The sequence below is a fragment of the Heterodontus francisci genome, chromosome 2, assembly GCF_036365525.1.
Source record: "Heterodontus francisci isolate sHetFra1 chromosome 2, sHetFra1.hap1, whole genome shotgun sequence".
Classification (NCBI taxonomy): Eukaryota; Metazoa; Chordata; class Chondrichthyes; order Heterodontiformes; family Heterodontidae; genus Heterodontus; species Heterodontus francisci.
The window spans coordinates 126,099,084-126,120,038 of record NC_090372.1 but is presented as its reverse complement, the minus strand read 5'-3'; the positions used below and the strand labels follow the sequence as shown (position 1 = coordinate 126,120,038).

General features: G+C 42.4%; 1 protein-coding gene across 2 annotated transcripts in view; it reads left to right on the top strand.

Annotated features, from left to right (window-relative positions):
- stx17 (syntaxin 17) overlaps positions 1–20,955 on the top strand; it is a 176,684-nt gene that overhangs the window by 144,203 nt on the left and 11,526 nt on the right. For both annotated transcript variants that reach the window (XM_068010448.1, XM_068010457.1), the window contains one exon: positions 11,695–11,923. In XM_068010448.1, coding sequence (XP_067866549.1) covers positions 11,695–11,923 — 229 coding nt within the window. The remainder of the gene's footprint in view (positions 1–11,694; positions 11,924–20,955) is intronic.

Below are 20,955 nucleotides of genomic sequence, written 5' to 3'. Positions count from 1 at the left end.
CGAGCAGGCAATTGTCATGAAAGTGCTTCTATTTTTAAAATATTTTTTGAGGACTTGTGTTTTAGAATTGTGGAGATGAATTCATTGGAGGACTGAAATGATTCCATAGATGTTGGACTTTGTTATTTTTAATTGGTCACCGGAAGGACTCTGTTTAAAAACAACATTTACTGGATGTCGCATGTCTTCAGCCAGGTAGACAACAAGCCTTCTGACTATGGGAGTTGTTTACAAGAGAAGTGGCGTGTCAAGATTTATGTTGCTCAAGAGTGGGTTTCATTTTTGAATACTGTTTTGAAGCAGTTGGGTTTGTAGCCTGCTGAAAGCAACATCCAGCTCATCTTTTCTCCACCTCGCTGAGAAACCCTGCAAATAATCCAGTGTATGATAGCTGTAACGCCTAATGCCACATTTCTCCTTTGAAGCTTTTAGAAGACTTCATCTCGACATCTCCTGAACAAACTGCTTCTGAAAAGATTCCAGTGACTCGTCTACGTGTACTCGTACACCAGACTGTACACCATCTGGAACATAACATATCTTATCCTTTTTCTTCAAGAATTAGCAAGTACTTAAATAAAGCATCTTTATTTTTCCTTTAACCGGTGTGTGTGTGTGTATCTGTGTGTTGGGCATTTAGAAGGCAATGCATATTTGTATATATTTACTGTCATATGTCAAACTGTATCTTAAAGCTTTACATCTTTATTGACTAAGTCTTGTTTTATAATAAATTAATACCTTTGTTTATTAAAGAAACCTGGTTGGTGGATTTTATGAAACTAAAATAAATAGTTTATCATTGGCAGCATCAACTGGGTAAACATTTAAATATATATTGTGACCTGTAGAGAAGTGGAACTAGCGAACGATGGGGCATTGCTCCCGCCTCAGCCGTATCACTACACTCGACCTGGTATTGTGCAACGAGATAGAATTAATGAATGACCTCATAGTAAAGGCACCCCTAGGTAGCAGCGATTGATTGAATTTTACATTCAGTTTGAGGGAGAGAAGAATGGTTCAAGACTAATATTTTAAAGTTAAGGGCAATTATGAGGGCATAAAAGCAGAGCTAGCTGTAGTGAACTGGCAAATTAGGTTAAGGGATAGGTCAATAGAGATGCAGTGGCAGACATTTAAGGGGATATTTCAGAACACACAGAATAGATACATTCCAACGAGAAAGAAAAAATCCAAGGGGAGGACCCACTATCCGTGGTTAACTAAAAAAGTTAAAGATAGTATCAAACTTAAAGAAAAAGCATATAATTGTGCAAAGGTGGGTGGCAGGTCATACGATTGGTCAGAATATAAAGAACAACAAAGGAGGACTAAAAGATTGATAAGGAGGGAAAAGCTGGAGTACGAGAGAAAGCTAGCTAGAAATATAAAAACAGATAGTAAGAGTTTCTATAGATATATTTTAAAAAAAGTGTTAACAAAGTAATTGTTGGTCCTATAGAAAGTGAGTCTGGAGAATTAATAATGGAAAATAAGGAGATGGCAGATGAATTGAACAGGTAGTTCGCATTGGTCTTCACTATAGAGGGTACAAGTAACATCCTAGAAATGGCTATAAATCAGGAAATGAAAGGGAGAGAGGCCTCAAGAAAATTACAATCACCAGGGAAGAGGTGCTGAGCAAATTGTTGGAGCTGCGGGCTGACAAGTTCACGGGTTCTGATGGACTTCATCCTAGAGTCTTAAAAGTAGTGGCAAGTGAGATAGTTGTTGCGTTGGTTTTAATTTTCCAAATTCCCATGATTCGAGCAAGTTTCCATTAGATTGGAAACTAGCGAATGCAACTCCTTTATTCAAAAAGGGAGGGAGACAGAAAGCAGGAAATTACAGGCCAGTTAGCATAACATCTGTCTTAGGGAAAATGTGAGAAGCTATTAAAGACGTTATAGCAGGGCACTTAGAAAAATTGACGGTAATCAGGCAGAGTCAACATGGTTTTATGAAAGGGAAATCATGTTTAATCAATTTATTGGAGTTCTTTGAAGAAGTAACATGCTGTGGATAAAAGGGAACCAGTGGATGTATTGTACTTAGATTTCCAGAAGGCATTTGATAAGGTGCCACATCAAACGTAATTGTGGAAAATAAAAGCTCATGGTGTAGGAACTAACATATTGGCATGGATAGAAGATTGGCTAGCTAACAGGAAACAGAAAGTAGGCATAAATGGATCATTTTCTGGTTGGCAAGATGTAAAGAGTGGTGTGCCACAGGGTTCAGTGCTGGGGCCTCAACTTTTTACAATTTATATAAATGATTTGGATGAAGGGACCGAAGATATGGTTGCTAAATTTGCTGTTGACACAAGGATAGGTAGTTATGAAGAGGACGTAAGGAGGCTACAAAGGGATATGGACAGGTTCAGTGAGTGGGCAAAGATCTGACAAATGGAGTATAATGTAGGAATATGTGAAATTGTCCATTTTGGCAGGGGGAATAAAAAAGAAGCATATAATCGAAATGGTGAGAGATTGCAGAGCTCTGAGATGGAGAGGGATCTGGGTTTTCTAGTGCATGAATCGCAAAAGGTTAGTATGCAGGTTCAGAAAGTAATTAGGAAAGCTAATAGAATATTATTGTTTATTGGAAGGGGAATTGAATACAAAAGTAGGGAGCATATGCTTCAACTATACAGGGCATTGGTGAGACCACATCTGGAGTACTGTGTACAGTATTTATTTATTTAGCGATACAGCACTGAAACAGGCCCTTCGGCCCACCGAGTCTGTGCAGACCAAGAACCACCCATTTATACTAACCCTACAGTAATCCCATATTCCCTACCACCTACCTACACTAGGGGCAATTTACAATGGCCAATTTACCTATCACCTGCAAGTCTTTTGGCGGTGGGAGGAAACCGGAGCACCCAGCGAAAACCCACGTGGTCACAGGGAGAACTTGCAAACTCCACACAGGCAGTACCCAGAATTGAACCCAGGTCCCTGGAGCTGTGAGGCTGTGGTGCTAACCACTGCCGCTACTGTGGTCTCCTTATTTAAGGAAGGATATAAATGTGTTGGAAGCAGTTCAGAGGTTTACTAGATTAGTACCTGGAATGGGCGAATTGTCTTGAGAGGAAAGGTTGGACAGGCTAGGCTTGTATCTGCTGGAATTTAGGAGAGTAAGAGGTGACTTGATTGAAACATATAAGATCCTGAGGGGTCTTGGCAGGGTGGATGTGGAAAGGATGTTTCCCCTTGTGGGAAAATCCAGAACTGTGGGTCACTATTTAAAAATAAGGGGTCACCCATTTAAGACAGAGATGAGTAGAAATCTTTTCTCTGAGCGTCGTGAGTCTTTGGAACTCAGTTCCTCAAAAGGCAGTGGAAGCAGAGTCTTTGAATATTTTTAAGGCAGAGGTAGATAGATTCTTGAGAAGCAAGGGGGTGAAAGGTTATTGGAGTAGGCGGGAATGTGGAGTTGACGTTACAGTCAGGTCAGCCATGATCTTATTGAATGGTGGAGTAGGCCCGAGGGGCCGTGTGGCCTACTCCTGATCCTAATTCGTATGTTCGTATGTAATACCAGTTCTTCTCCGCAATTTCGCCCTCCCCAATTTTATCTCTTTCAACAGGTAAACAGACCAAGGCCTCATGATGGAAAAGGTTCAGCAACAGAAAAACAATTTCAGCTGTATGAACCTTAGTAACCCTATGAACCCTTCATTTTCCACATCAGTTATTAAAGGATTCAGTAGACCAGACATTGGTAGTATTTTTCCACTTGTGGAGGACATCAAAACTAGGAGCCATACATATAAGATAGTCATCAATAAATCCAATTGGGAATTCAGGAGAAACATCTTTGCCCAGAGAGTGGTTAGAATGTGAAACTTGCTACCACAAGGAGTATTTGAGGTGACCAGCATAGATGCAGTTAAGGGGAGGCTAGATAAGCATGTGAGGGAGAAAGGAATAGAAGGTTATGCAGCTCGGTTAGATGCAGAGGGGTGAGAGAAGGCTTGTGTGAATTGTTACGGTCAAGTGAGGAGGGGATGAAGGGCTTCCCTCTTTTCCCCCTCCTTGTTTGACCACAATAAAGAGGTTAACTTTATTGCATCCAAATCAATGAGTAAAATAATAAACAACGCACCAACTTTCATTCACACACACACACTCTGGAGGTTTACACACACACAAATAGGTTACAGAGTGGGGAAAGGTATATTGGTTGGGTTGGAGTCCATAAAAAAAGGTACAGCGTCTGTGGAGTTTGGGGATTCGGCTGGCTTCTAGCTGAAGTCAGTGGTCCTGAGGCTTTTAGTTTGAAGAGGTGGATGACTGGTTAGGTGAGTCTCTTGAAGAAAGCGATGCGGATGATTTCCTTCAACAGGGTTTCTGATTATAGCTGGAGTATGCAGAGCTGGTCAGTCAACAAGCAGGGTTTGAAAGCTTACAAGCTGGAATCGAGAGAGAGAGAGGGACCCCCACTTAGGGTCTGCTCATGTCAGGATCCAGTTGCTTCTCCTCTGCTGCAGAGAAAACACCAACTTAAAACCACAGATAGGGAGGGGCTTGTCACATGACAGTCAGTCAGTCAGTCAAACATAGCAGTTAGCAATAAAAACAAGAAATGCTGGAAATACTCAGCAGGGCCGGCAGCATCTGTGGAAAGAGAAGCAGAGTTAACTCCGTTCCGAAGAAGGTTACTGACCTGAAACGTTAACTCTGTTTCTCTCTCCACAGATGCTGCCAGACCTGCTGAGTATTTCCAGCATTTCTTGTTTTTATTTCAGATTTCCAGCATCTGCAGTATTTTGCTTTTATTATAGCAGTTAGCAATATTTCTTCTTGCTAAAAGAAAGAGAACAAACAGTTCCTTTAAACTTCCTAGGTCTTGGTTCTTGCTGGGAAATGCACAGACATTTTGTCTTCCTCCTCACAGTCCTTTGCAATGTAGGATACAGTGTTTGTCTTTTAAAAAAATATAAATTTAGATCTCCAGTCAGTGGACCAAAGAAAATTATCATTCAACAAAACACATTGGTGTAATAGTATTCTAAACCCTGGCATGGACCAGTTCAGCCAATAGCCTGTTTCTGTGCTGTATATGCGGTATAATTCTACATACAGAGCTCATAGATATGTTCATTTCAAAGATTAAGACCATTGGTACAGCTACCTCTGTTGGTACCTGCCCTTCCTCTCACTTGCTGTTCCGAACATCCCACTCATTCTAACCCTAATTCTCCGAGGCTTTGCAACTTCTCTCCCATCTCCTCTCCCAGTTTGTCTTTTCCATGAGACTCATCTGTTATTTTGACATTATCCCTAGGTATGGAGTTCATCTTCCATATGTATGCAGATGACATGCAGCTTTACCTCATTCAAACCCCTCAGCCCTTTAATTACCCCTGTGCTAGCATTAAGTTATGCATGAATCAAATTTCCTTCAACTGGATATCAGGAAGACTCGAGCCCTGTTTTTGGCTACTGACATGAACTGCCTTCCCTCGCCACTGACTCCACTCACTTGGGCTAAATCAGATGGTGCAAAACAGTGATGCCTTGCTGGGGAAATTTCAAACCGCACATCCTGTTTACCTCCACATTGCTTGTCTCAGCTCCTCTGCCACCAAAACCCTTATCCGTGCTTTTGTTATTTCTAGACTTAATTTTTTCTAATGTCCTCCTTGTTGGCCTCCCATCCTCCATAAACCCCATTTTGTCCACAATTCTGGTTACTACCCAGATTATGTCCTCCATTATCCTATACAGGATCCCTGATCCCCAAGGAATTTAAAATTCTCATCCTCATCCTCAAATCCTTTTACAGCCTCACCCAGATCCTTTCTCTGCAATCTGCTTTAGCCTTATATCCCTTCCCACATTCTGGCGAGGGACTGAGGTTTAGGGTGGTGGCCAAAAGCAATGGCATCTTCTCTCCCACCCCCCCCTTCACCCACCCCCACCCCACCATAGTGGAATGGTCTTCAACCACCTTGACCCATTCTCTGAAACATCCTTCCCAAACTCATCCTCCTCCTCACTCCTCTCTCTATCATTAAAAATCATCTCTTTGACCAAGATCCTTGCCGCCTTTCCTAATCTCTGTTCTGCTTTAGCTTGGCAGCCATTCCTTAGGGAATATAGGAACATAAGAGCAGGAGTAGGCCATTCAGCCCATTGAGCCTGCTCTGCCATTCAATACAATCATGGCTGATCATCCACTTCCATGCCTTTTTCCCACACTATCCCCATAACCCTTTATGTCATTTGTGTTTAGGAATCTGTCAATCTCTGCTTTAAACATACTCAATGACTGAGCTACTACAACCCTCTGGGGTAGAGAATTCCAAAGATTCACAACCCTCTGAGTAACGAAATTTCTCCTCATCTCGGTCCTAAGTGGCTTCCCCCTTATTTTGAAATTATGTCTCCTTGTTCTAGACTCCCCAAATATGGGAAATATTTTAGCTGCATTTACCCTGTCTATCCCTTTCAGTATTTTGTAAGTTTCAATGAGATGACCTCTCATTCTTCGAAACTCTAGAGAATACAAGCTCAATTTCCCCAATCTCTCGTCAAAGGACAGTCCTCCCATCCCGGGAACGAGTCTGGTGAACCTTTGTTGCACTCCCTCTATGGCAATTATATCCTTCCCAAGGTAAGTTCTCCCTGTGTCTGCGTGGGTTTTCTCCGGGTGCTCCGGTTTCCTCCCACAAGCCAAAAGACTTGCAGGTTGATAGGTAAATTGGCCATTATAAATTGTCACCAGTATAGGTAGGTGGTAGGGAAATATAGGGACAGGTGGGGATGTTTGTTGGGAATATGGGATTAGTGTAGGATTAGTATAAATGGGTGGTTGATGTTCGGCACAGACTCGGTGGGCCGAAGGGCCTGTTTCAGTGCTGTATCTCTAATCTAATCTAATCTAAGGAGACCAAAACTACACACAAGTACTCCACGTGTGGTCTAACCAAGGTTCTATACACTTGAAGCAAGACTTCACTACTCCTGTACTCAAATCCTCTTTCGATAAAGGCTAACATACCATTAGCCTTCTTAATTGCTTGCTGCACTTGCATGTTAGCTTTCAGTGACTTATTGACGAGGACATCCAGCTCCCTTTGTACATCTACATTTTCTAATGTCTTGCCATTTAAGAAATACTCTGCACATCTATTCTTCCTACCAAAGTGGATAACCTCACATTTTTCCACATTATATTCCATCTGCCATGTTCTTGCCCATTCACTTAGCCTGTCCAAATCCCCTTGAAGCCGCTTTGCAACTTTCTCACAACACACATTCCCACTTAGTTTTGTGTCATCCATGAACTTGGAAATATTACATTTGGTCCCCCAAATAGGAAAGGGGTCTGATGAGGAGCCACCATGTTGAATTGTGCCTTTCATATTGTCATGGAATGAGGTGATGATACTTAGTAGCTTTGGTGGACATCCAATCTTTTCTAGTAGTCTGAAGAGACCACGTCTGCTGACGAGGTCAAAGGCTTTGGTGAGATCAATGAAAGCAATGTAGAGGGGCATCTGTTGTTCGCGGCATTTCTCCTGTATCTGACGAAGGGAGAACAGCATGTCAACGGTTGATCTCTCTGCACGAAAGCCACACTGTGCCTCAGGGTAGATGCGCTCGGCCAGCTTCTGGAGCCTGTTTAGAGCGACTCGAGCAAAGACTTTCCCCACTATGCTGAGCAGGGAGATTCCACGGTAGTTGTTGCAGTCACCGCGGTCACCTTTGTTTTTATAGAGGGTGATGATATTGGCATCGCGCATGTCCTGAGGTACTGCTCCCTCGTCCCAGCACAGGCATAGCAGTTCATGTAGTGCTGTGAGTATAGCAGGCTTGGCACTCTTGATTATTTCAGGAGTAATGCTGTCCTTCCCAGAGGCTTTTCCGCTGGCTAGAGAATCAATGGCATCACTGAATTCCGATTTTGTTGGCTGTATGGCCAGCTCATCCATGACTGGTAGAGGCTGGGCTGCATTGAGGGCAGTCTCAGTGACAACAATCTCCCTGGAGTAATCATTTAGATTCTCTGTCATTTCTCTATTCTCCATTATAAATTCTCCTGACTCTGCCTGTAATGGACCCAAATTTGTCTTAGCCAAACGTTTTTTTTTCTATGTAACTATAAAAGCTTTTACAGTCCGTTTTTATGTTTTTTGCTAGTTTACATCCATATTCTATTCTCCCTTTCTTTATCAGTTTCTTGGTCCTCCTTTGCTGTTGTCTAAAATCCTCCCAATCCTCAGGTTTACTACTATTTCTGACAACTTTATTGGTCTTTTAATCATATACAGTCCTTAACTTTCTTTGTTAGGCCATGGTTGACTGCCTTTTCTTTGGGGTTTTTGTGCCTTGAAGGAATGTATAGTTGCCTATGTAATAATTCTTTAAAGACTATCCTTCTTCCTCCCCAAAGCCTGTCCACCATCTACAAGGCACAAGTCAGGAGTGTGATGGAATACTCTCCACTTGCCTGGATGGGTGCAGCTCCAACAACACTCAAGAAGCTCAACACCACCCAGGACAAAGCAGCCCACTTGATTGGCACCCCATCCACAAACATTCACTCCCTCCACCACCGCGCACAGTGTGTACCATCTATAATATGCACTGCAGCAATGCACCATGGCTCCTTAGACAGCACCTTCAAAACCCGCGACCTCTACCACCTAGAAGGACAAGAACTGCAGATGCTTGGGAACACCAGCACCTGCAAGTTCCACTCCAAGTCACACACCATCCTGACTTGGAACTATATCGCTGTTTCTTCACTGTTGCTGGGTCAAAATCCTGGAACTCCCTTCCTTACAGCACAGTGGGTAAACCTACCCAACATAGTCTGCAGCGGTTCAGGAAGGCAGCTCACCACCACCTTTTCGAGGGCAATTAGGGATGGACCATAAATGCTGGCCGAGCCAGCGACGACCCACATCCCTTGAACGAATAAAAAAAAAGCCTATGTACTATCATACCTTTTAATGTATTTTCCCAATCCATCTCAGCCAGTTTGCCCCTTATACCTTCATAATTTCCTTTGTTCAAATTTAAAACCCTGGTGTTAGATTGAACTATCTCACTTTCAAACATAATGTCAAATTCTATCATATGGTTCTATCATTCTATTATGGTCGCTCATCCCTAAAGGTTCTTTTACAACAAGATTATTAATTAGCCTTTTCTCATTACATAATACGAGATCTAAAATAGCCTGTTCTCTAGTCAGTTCCTCAACATACTGCTCTATAAAACCATCCCGAACACACTCCAGAAACCCGTCCTCCATAGCATTAGTTCTCATTTGGTTTACCCAGTCTATATGCAGATTAAAGTCATGTATGATTACCATATTACCCTGCTACATGCTTCTCTAATCTCTTGATTAATACCATGCCCCACACTACCACTACTGTTTGGTGGCCTATAAACAACTCCTCCCAATGTTTTCTGCCCCTTGCTTTTTCTTAGCTTCACCCAAACATATTCCACATCCTTCCTTCCTTTATTTCTACTATGCTGTAAGCTTAAAATGTTAACAAGTAAAAAAAAAACTAACCTTTTCCTCACGTTTCACTAGTATTCAGTGATCCATTTTGGTAGGGGGAAGGAATCCTCATAATAGTGCTGAATGTGGATGAATATCCATTAGCATTTTAGATTTTTTTAGATTTAGAGATACAGCACTGAAACAGGCCCTTTGGCCCACTGTGTCTGTGCCGACCATTAACCACCCATTTATACTAATCCTACACTAATCCCATATTCCTACTACATCCTCACCTGTCCCTATATTCCCCTACCACCTACCTATACTAGGGGAAATTTATAATGGGCAATTCACCTATCAACCTGCAAGTCTTTTGGCTGTGGGATGAAACCGGAGCACCCGGAGGAAACCCACGCAGACACAGGGAGAACTTGCAAACTCCACACAGGCAGTACCCAGAATTGAACCCGGGTCGCTGGAGCTGTGAGGTTGCGGTGCTAACCACTGCGCCACTGTGCCACCCATTTTGTGCTGACATTACATCACCCTTTACTCATGTCTACCTTTCGGCATAGTTAGTGGAAAAAGGGACATTATTACCAGTTGTACTGACTGGGTTTCATATATTCTTTGCCTCATTATTTCAAATTTGCCACACTGTTTCCATTTTGTATTGTATATATTTATTGTCATTCAATTTCCATTTTTCTTTGTAAATATTTATGATGATTTAGGGCTGTTTTTTCTGTGTCCACACACAAGCCCACTAGATCAATACTTAATCATTGCCACAAGTACTCACTCGTAACCCTGATGCTTTCAATTTTCTAAGAGCTTTCCTATTACCAACTTGTCTTCTGATATCTTTCACTTGCAAAGGTACAAAGCATTCACTTTTCTTTGAAAACTATTTTGGCTTGCTTTCTCAAAAAGTTTATAAAAATTTTTAAATTCTCTCCATCCCACCCCAAACTTTCCCTTTCACAGACTGTGGATACCATTGGCCTTTGCATTTGCAGTGGACAAAATTTCACCCATGAGGTGATTATGATTTTTAAACAGAGCACTATGTTTGTACTTGTCTAATTTCCTCCCCTTGCTAACAAAACTGAACCTATTTTGGAGATGGAAGAAATGAAACCAAATCTGAAAATAAAAACTAAAAATTTATATTTTGTTGCATTAGCAAAGTACAGACCTATATTAAAAATAACCTGTCTGTGCACATATACTGTCTACAAAACATCACTTCTTTACATTACAAATACTTGTGTCCACATTTATAATGGAAACTGCCCATAGGAACTTGTCACACTGTAATTACATCCCGTGGTGAGTGGTGGGGCTGTGTTGCCTCAGTTTTGCATCTTTCAGATCTTCAGCCTGTACTGCAAACTCTATGCTCCAATCAATTCTACTTCTCAAGTTGCCATACATTTTGCTTTTTATATATATAAATAATAATAAAGATAAACTCCAAATATTATATAATATTCAGAACAAGAGTATGATTCTAAAATGGGGACTGAATTATATCTGCACATCCTAGTCCAGTATCTCCTGCCCTGCTTCACCTGTAGACGACATTTGCTTTTGACTCTCCAAGTGCAATGCTGCAGGAAAATGAACCATTTTTCTGCTGTGATTAATTGGCATGTGCGGTGCGCTGGTGTATTATGTTCCAGAGTTATAGTAATCTTAGCTTGGTTCAAGTCCACTTGTTGGATAGTAATTAAAATAAAATAGACTTGATTGGAACAAGCTAAGAAGTGTTAATGGATAAACACAAGTGTATACTTACATCAGACTTATATAAAATTTTGTTCAGGATTTTTTAATACGCTGCAGGATATTTTGGTGGTCAGAGAATTCAACATGTATTGTAATTGTGAATTCCATTCATGCCTGAATTGGTTTAAGCGATTTTTAAGTATCCTAAATTAAGAAAAATTGCTTTGAGGCCAGAGTCCACGATTCATATAGGTTCATGAGTTGCTTTTTTGAGTTGGAGGTTAAGGTAATTTGTTGAGCAGAGAAAAAGAGGATTGCTCTGCCTCTGGTATGCTTCAGCTTGAGTTTTTGATCATCATACTGTGTAAGTGCTGCAACAGTGTATTCCTCACCTTTATAAGCATAAAAGTTCACTGAAAAATGAAATAACTCCGAGAGCTGATGTCCTACAGATTGATTTTTCCTCACTTTGTCTTACAGCAACTACGAGCTAACATGAGGGAAATGGAAACATTATGCCTTCGGGTGAGAGATGAAGATTCACAAGCTTTGGAGAAAATAATAAACCCTGTAAAGGAGCGGGCTGCAGCAGCAGTGCTGCAGTTCCTGAAACTCCATTCAGAGCTTGTAGAGGAGCCGAGTGGACATTGTAACATGGATAATTCACGGGGACCGCACTCATCTCTAGTGAGGTCCCAGACTATAGAAGGTAATATTTCAGTTCAGGGGTGCATAAAACACAAATAATGGTTGTTTTCCTCCTTTAGCTTTGATTGATTTGTTTACTTCCTATTTAAGCAACAGTGCAGCTTCAGTGAAGGATGACACTTGTGGTGTAATTTTACTCCTATGTTATGCTTCTTATTATTACTTTTATGTGTGTTTGGTCTGCGTGCACTTTTTCTTCCTTCTGATGCTGGGTGCAATTAGAAAAATAATCTTTTTGTATGTTATTTGTCCTGCTGTTGCCTTCCCCCATATAGGTAGGAATGGAAACTTTTACCACCCATAGGGCTGAATTTTATGCATGAGGCGGGGTTCCCGGCGCCAGGCTGAAAGGTTGGGGGTACCCTGCCTCTGCATTTTTTCAGCCCACCCAGAGCAATTCTCTGGTCTTTGGGGGTGAAAGTTTGAGGAGACAGGATCCCCGTTCCTTTAAAGACTTAATAGAGTTTGGGATCCTGCTCCCAAGAACTGCCAGCCAATCACAGAGCCGGCTGCTCAGCAGTATTGGCAGTGCCACTGGGAGTGGTGGCCACTGCCGGTACTGCAGAGGCCTTGGACCCAGGCCCAGTGTTGGAATGCTGGCTCACTGGGATCAGTCCAAAAGGCCCCGGCGAGGGAGGGTGGGGTTGTTCGTTGGGTCAGGGGGAGGGGGGTCTCGGGGGCTGAATTGGTTCCCGGTGGGGCACAAATCACCCACGGTGGGACCCCCCCCCCCCCCCCCCCCCCCCCGAAACTTGCAGGGAGCATGCCTCATTTTCCAAGGCGCCTCCCCGCATGGCTGAGACACCCCCCCCCCCCCCCCCCCACTACTATAGCGTTAAAGGGGAAGTGTATTCTTTAAGTGAGCATGAGCAAACTTTATATTTATATGCGTCCGAACACTCAGCGTTCATTACACTTAGAGCTGTCACAGACTTTTCTTGGGCTTTTGAGCAGCAACTTACAATCATCAGGTGTCTGAAACAATGCGGCACTCTCTATCAGGTAACTGGGACCTGTGTGAACTGGACAAGCAATAGCCTGTCTCTTCAAACAATGAAATTGAAGAAATCTTACTGAGGCATGCAGAATCTAAACCAGGAAGTCTCAGTTAGAATATATAATTCAATATAAAATCATATGCAGAAAATGAAATTTTCTACACAAACATGGGTGTTAGGTCAGAGGATTGGACAGAATATAAAATACAGCAAAGAATGACGAAAGGATTGATAAGGAGGGAAAAACCAGTATATCAGAGAAAGCTAGTTAGAAATATAAAAACAGATAGTAAGAATTTCTATAGATATTTAAAAAAGAAAAGAGTTAACAAAGTGAGCGTTGGTCCTTTTAAACTGAGTTTGGGAATTAATAAGGGAAAATAGGGAGATGAAAGATGAATTGAACTGGTATTTTGCATCAGTCTTTACTATGGAGGATACAAGTAACATCCCAGAAATAGCTGTAAATCAGGAAATGGAAGAGAGGGAGGAACTCAAGAAAATTACAATCACCAGGGAAGTGGTACTGAGCAAATTGTTGGAGCTGCGGGCTGACAAGTCCCTGGGTCCTGATGGACTTCATCCTAGGGTGTTAAAAGAAGTGGCTTGTGAGATAGTTGATGCGTTAGTGTTAATTTTCCAAAATTCCCGAAATTCGGGGAAGTCTCCACTGGATAGGAAAATAGTGAATGTAATTTCTTTATTCAAAAAGGGAGGGAGACAGAAAGCAGGAAACTACAGGCCAGTTAGCTTTACATCTGTTATAGGAAAATGTTAGAAGCTATTCCTAAATACGTCATAGCAGGGTACTTGGAAAAATTGAAGGTAATTAGGCAGAGACAACATGGATTTGTGAAAGGGAAATCATGTTTAACCAATTTACTGGAGTTCTTTGAAGAAATAAGGTGCTGTGGATAATGAGGAACTGGTAGATGTATTGTACTTAGATTTCCAGAAGGCATTTGATAATGTGCCACATCAAAGGTTATTGCGGAAAATAAAATCTCATGGTATATGGGGTAACATATTGGGATGGAAATAAGATTGGCTAGCTAACAGCTTTTTTTTTCCAGAGAGTAGGCATAGAACCATAGAAAAGCTACGTCACAGAAAGTGGCCATTCAGCCCATCGTGTCTGCGCCAACTGAAGAAACTAGCTGCCCAATTTAATCCCACCTTCCAGCACCTGTTCTGTAGCCTTGCATGTTACAGCACTTCAGGTGCAGGTTCAGGTATCTTTTAAATGAGTTGAGAGTTTCTGGCATCACCACCATTCTGGGCAGTGAATTTCAGACACCCACCATCCTCTGGGTGAAATTTGTTTTCCTCATGTCCCCTCTAATCCTTCTACCAATCTGTGCCTCCTGGTAATTCACCTCTCCACTAGGGGGAAACAGGTCCTTCCTGCCTGCTTTATCTGGGCCCCTTAAAATTGTGTGCACTTCAATTAAGTCACCCCTCAGCCTCCTCTGTTCTAAGGAAAACAACCCCTGTTATCCAATCTTTCCTCATAGCTGCAATTTCCAAACTCTGGCAACAGTCGTGTAAATCTCCTCTGTACTCTCTCCAGAGCAATTATGTCCTTTCTGTAATGTGGTGACCAGCACTGTATGCAATACTCCAGCTGTGGCCTAACCAGTGTTTTGTACAGTTCCAGCATCACATCCCTACTTTTGTATTCTATACCTTGGCCACTATAGGAAAGCATTCCATATGCCTTCTTCACCACTTTATCGACCTGTCCTGCCACCTTTAGGGACCTGTGGACATGCACTCCAAGGTCTCTCACTTCTTCTACCCCTCTCAATATCCTCCCGTTTATTGCGTATTCCTTTGCTTTGTTTGCCCTCCCCAAATGCATTACCACACACTTTTCCGCATTGAATTCCATTTGCCACTTTTCCGCCCACTCAACCAAACCATTGATATCATTCTGGAGTCTACAGCTATCCTCTTCACTATCAACTACACGACCAATTTTTGCGTCATCAGCAAATTTCATAATCACGCCTCCTACATTTAAGTCCAAATCATTAATATATACCACCAACCGCAAGGAACTCAACACAGCCCTGTGGAACGCCACTGGAAACCGCCTTCCATTCGCAAAAACATCTGTCGAACATTACCCTTTGTTTCCTGTCACTGAGTCAATTTTGGATCCAACCTTCCACATTCCCCTGTATCCCATGGGCTTTTACTTTTCTGACCAGTCTGCCATATGGGACCTTGCCAAATGCCTTATTAAAATCCATGTAGACAACATCCATTGCACTACCCTCATCAATTCTCCTTGTTACTTCCTCAAAAAATTAATAAATGGGTCATTTTCTGGTTGAGGAGATGTAACAAGTAGTGTGCCGCAGGGATCAGTGCTGGGGCCTCAACTTTTTACAATTTATATAAATGACTTGGATGAAGAGACTGAAGGTATAGCTGCTAAATTTGCAGTTGACACAAAGATAGTTAGGAAATTAAGTTGTGAAGAGGACGTAAGGAGGCTATAAAAGGATCCAGACAGGTTAAGTGAGTGGGCAAAGATCTGGCAAATGGAGTATAACGTGGGAAAATGTGAAATTGTCCATTTTGGCAGGAAGAGTAAAAAGAAGTATATTATCTAAATGGTGAGAGATTGCAAAGCTGAGATGCAGAGGGATCTGGGTGTCCCAGTGCATGAATCGCAAAAGGTTAGTGTGCAGGTTCAGCAAGTAATTAGGAAAGCTAATAGAATGTTATAGTTTATTGCGAGGAGAATTGAATACAAAAGTAGAGAGCTTATGCTTCAGTTATACAGGGCATTGGTGAGACCACATCTGGAGTACTGTGTACAATATTGGTGGTCTTATTTATGAAAAGATGCACATGTGTTGGAAGCAGTTCAGAGAAGGTGTATAGACTAATACCTGGAATGGGCGGGTTGTCTTATGAGGAAAGGTTGGACAGGCTAAGCTTGTGTCCGCTGGAGTTTAGGAGAGTAAGAGCTGAGTGACTTGAGTGAAACATATAAGATCGTGAGAGGTCTTGACAGGGCCGATGTGGAAAGGATGTTTCACCTTGTGGGAGAATCTAGAACTAGAGGGTCACTATTTAAAAATAAGGGGTCACCCATTTAAGATAGAGATGAGGAGAAATTTTTCCTCTGAGGGTTGTGAGTCTTTGGCACTCTCTTCCTCAAAAGGAAGCAGAGTCTTTGAATATTTTTAAGGCAGAGTTAGTTGGATTCTTGATAAGCAAGGGGGTGTGAAAGGTTATCAGGCGCAGGCGGGAATGTGGCGGCGTGGTTACAATCAGATCAACCATGAACTTATTAAATGGCGGAGCAGGCTCGAGGGGCTATGTGGCCTAGTCCTGCTCCTAATTCGTATGTTTGTATGAAATAAAGAGAGGGAAAGAAAGATGGGATTAAGAGAGAGAGAGCTAAAAAAGAAAGAAAAAATATGTTTTCATTGTTTTTTTTAACAATCTTTCACAATAATTAAAATCTGAAGGAATGACACCCCAGACCTGTAAAAGTAAATTTCCAGTTAAAGAGAGATTTTTTGGCAGTGATTCATTTGTACCACGCCATTAAGAATTCACTTACACTTGAATGGACAAACCCTATTTTTTTCTGGTGTTTAAAGGGTATCTAGTGAGCAAGTACTGTAACTTTGTGCCCTTCCTGTGTTTTGAATGCTGGGCCTCTCGCTGATGTACTGTTAGAGCAAAACTTGTGGATAAGCAGGGCAACTCACATAGTAACTTCCTGATTTCCTTATTTTATTGCACATGTGTGGACTCTGGATGTTGCTATTCAATTTACTCCATAACAACAGTGAGCGCTGATAGCCTCACCATTATTCTTAATGCAAAATTTGGGCCATGGGGATAAAAAGCCACGCAGTATTTTCAATTTGACATAACTGTGTTTTGGACTACTCTCAAAGGGAGCCCTAAAGCTTCCTCTATTGCAGTCATTTCACTTGTCCAGATATTTGGGTAAATTCGTTGTGTACCCAGAGAATGGATAGCGAACCCTCTTTGAGTATTTCCTATTTCACAGAAGAATACTACAGTAATCTTCACTTAGAATTTAACTGCTAAACACTGTTTTATTAAATAATAATAAAACAAGCATATAGCAGCAGCAACATAACAATGTGTTCACATCGTGATTCTTTTCTTTTTCTCATGCTCTGTTGTAGCTCTGCAGACTGACTGTGCCCCTTCAAAGGCTACAGAGAAACTCACCAATTTGAACAAGGCAGTTTAATAAAGTAATTGGGACCAAGCACATTTAACCAATACTAAAGGATGTTTGTGTTTGATTGAACAGCTTGACTACTTACTTGAACAAAACCAACTTGCATTTATATTGTGCCTTTAATGTAGAAAATCACCCAAGGTGTATTACGGAGTGGGTAAAATAACTAAAAGACCAGAGGTCAAGTCATGGAGGGAGAGTTAGGAAAGGTAATTGAAAGCTTTGTCAAAAATATTGGTTGAGAAGGTTTTTAAAAGATGGAGAAAGAAGTATCAAGTCAGACAGCAGGGCAGGCAGCATCTGTGGAGAGAGCAGCAGAGTTAACTTTTCAGGTCTGTGACTTTTCATCAGAACATTCTGATGAAACGTGACAGACCTGAAACATTAACTCTGCTGCTCTCTCCACAGATGCTGTCTGACCTGCTGAGTATTTCCAGCACTTTTTGTTTTTATTTCAGATTTCCAGCATCTGCAGTATGAGTATTATCAAGACAGGTTTAGGGAAGGAGTTTCAGACTGAAGTGACTGAAGGCGCTGCCACCACTGATGGATTGAATGGAGAGCAGGATACACAAATGCCAGAATTTAAGGACCTGAGTGTACAGAAGGAGATATAAACCTGAAGAAGTTTGCAGAGGTAGGGTGGGGCAAGGCTGTGGAGGGATTTGAGGATTAAGGTTTTAAATTTCATGCAGTACCAGACAGGGAGCAAGGATGGGGTGGTGGGTGAATAAGACTGGATATGGATATCTGTGTTTTGGACAAGTGTGATGAGGATAGAACATCAGCAAGGAGGACACTGGAGAACTAGAGTTCCGGTGACCTAAGTGCAGATGCAGGTTTCAGTGACAGTGGGGCTGAAGTAGGGGTGGAGTTGGGTAATGTGGAAGTAGTAGTTAGAGTCTTGATGGCTGATATGATGCTGGGTTTGAAGATCAGCTCTAATGAGGCGCCAAAAATTCAAAAGTTCAGTCTGTGTGAAATGCCGAGGAGAGAATGAAGGAGTTGGTGGCAAGGGAGTGGAGATAGTGAAGAAAATTTAATCTCATTCATGACTTGATGTCAGACAGAACTTCATAACAGCCTTGGTCCAAACATGGGCAAAAGAGCTGAACTCCAGAGATGAGGTCAGAGTGATTGCCCTTGACATCAAGGCAGCAATTGACCGAATATAGCATCAAGGAGCCGAGCAGAACTTGAGTCAATGGGAATCAGGAGGAAAGCTCTCTGCTGGTTAGAGTCATACTGAGCACAAAAGAAAATGGCTGTGGTTGTTGGAGGTCAATCATCTCAGCTCCAGGACATCACTGCAGGAATTCCTCAGGGTCGTGTCCTAGGCCCAACTGTCTTCAGCTGCTTCATCAATTACCTTCCCTCCATCATAAGGTCAAAAGTGGGGATATTCGTTGGTGATTGCGCACTGTTCAGCACCATTCGTGACTTCTCAGGTGCTGCAGCAGCCCTTGTCCAGATGCAGCAAAACCTGGACAACATGCAGGCTTGGGCTGATAAGTGGCAAGTTACATTCGTGCCACACAGGTGCCAGGCAATGACCATCTCAAACAAGAGATAATTTAACCATCTCCCCTTCACATTCAATGGCTTACCATAGCTGAATCCCTCACTGGGGGTTACCGTTGACCAGAAACTGAACTGAACCAGCCACACAAATGCTGTGGCTACGAGAGTAAGTCAGAGGCTAGGAATTCTACGGCGAGCAACTCACCTCCTGTCTCCCCATTGCCTGTCCACCATCTACAAGGCACTAGTCAGGAGTGTGATGGAATACTCTCCACTTGCCTGGATGGGTGCAGCTCCAACAACACTCAAGAAACCTGACACCATCCAGGATAAAGCAGCCCGCTTGATTGGCAACCCATCCACCAACTTCAAAATTCACTCCCTTCACCACCGACGCACAGTGGTAGCAGTGTGTACCATCTACAAGATGCACTACAGCAACTCACCAAGGCTGCTTTGACAGCAGCTTCCAAACCCGTGATCCCTACCACCTGGAAGGAGAAGGGCAGCAGATGCATGGGAACATCACCACCACGTGCAAGTTCCACTCCAAGCCACACAACATCCTGACTTGCGACTATATCGCCGTTCCTTCACTGTCGCTGGGTCAAAATCCTGGAACTCCCTTCCTAACAACATTGTGGGTATACCTACACCCCAAGGACTGCAGCGGTTCAGGAAGGCTGATCACCACCACCTTCTCAAGGGCAATTAGGGATGGTCAACAAATGCTGGCCTGGCCAGTGACGGCCACATCCCGTAACATGATCATATTGGAAGAGGTAAAGCTGGATGTCATCAGCTTATGTATGCAAACTGATCCTATTCCTGGGAATGAAGTTACTGAGGGACAGCATGTAGATGAGGAAGTTAGGCATGCCAGCATAGATCCTTGGGGCACTCTGAGGTAATGATGTGGGAACAGGAAGTGATGGCATTGCTGGAGGTGTGCTGGCCGCTTTTGGACACGGAGGAGTATGACTAAGCTGAGGCCATTCCCTAGTACTAGATACAGAGGTCAAGAGATAGAGGAGGATGAGGTGATTGCCTTCATTGTTGTGGAAAGAACAAGGGACTGACTTTGATGGGAGGGAGGGGTGAAGGGGTAGGGGGTGGAAATTTATGTGAAGGGTGAGTTTGGCTGAGGACAGAGAAATTATAGAAGAGGACCCTAAGGCAACATTTTGTATATGTTGAAGTAACTAACCAAGGAAGAGGAGTTGTTCTGTGTAGAGGATAAGGGAGAAGATCTCAGTTGGGAGAGTGGTGTGTGACGACTTGAAGTGAGATGTGATAAAAATGGTTCCATATGAGTAGGGGAAAGAGCCAAGGTGGAACTTGGTGGTAAGAATTATCTCCATATTTGACTATTCTAATGCACTCCTTTCCAGCTTCTGATCTTGCAGGCTCCATAAACTTGAATACACCTAAACCTCTGTTGCCCCTATCCTAACTTGTCTCATTCACCCATGACCCCTATCCTCGCTGAGGATTGCTTCTCTGTCTGGCAAAGCCTTAAATCCTTCCATAACTTTGACCCCCACCCCCCACTTCGATCTCTGGAACCTCTTCCACCCCCAGAACCTTCAAAGATCTCTGCATTCCTCCAACTCTGGCCTCTTGTGCATCCCAATTTTCAATGCTCCATTATCGGTTTCTTCAGCTCTGGAGTTCCATCCCTAAACCTTTCCCTCCTCCTTTAAGACTCTCCTTAAAACCTACCTCTTTGACCAAGCTTTTGGTCACATTTCTGAGTATCTCCTTGTGTGGTTCGGTGTTAAATTTTGTTTGATAACATTCCTGTGAAGTGTCTTGGGGCATATTAGTATGTTTATTGTGCTATATAGAAGCAAATTTTTCTATTTTGATTTGGAGGAGGGCAAGTAATAGAATGTACAGTGAAGTGGGGAGGTTTCAGTGAGGAGGAAGGAATTATTGCCCATAAGCCTGCTAATGCCAGGATGTTGATAACACCACTAAGAGCAAGGGCTATTTTTTGGTGAGGGAGAGAACTTTCTGGAGCAGAATGTAGGAGTGAAGGCAGTGTTTGATGATTCTTCAGCACCACAGCATCCGGCATAACAATTAACTAAAATTTTTAACAACTGTCTGAAGTTGATCTAAGAGTTTATTTCTGAGAGTACAGTTGTTTTTAATCCCTTATATACCATGACAAAATTAAAGAAGCCAGTACTGAGCTAAAACTTAGACTAAAATACATTGTTTATGATCATAGCATTATGTAGTTATTTACATGTAAAACTTTGCCCA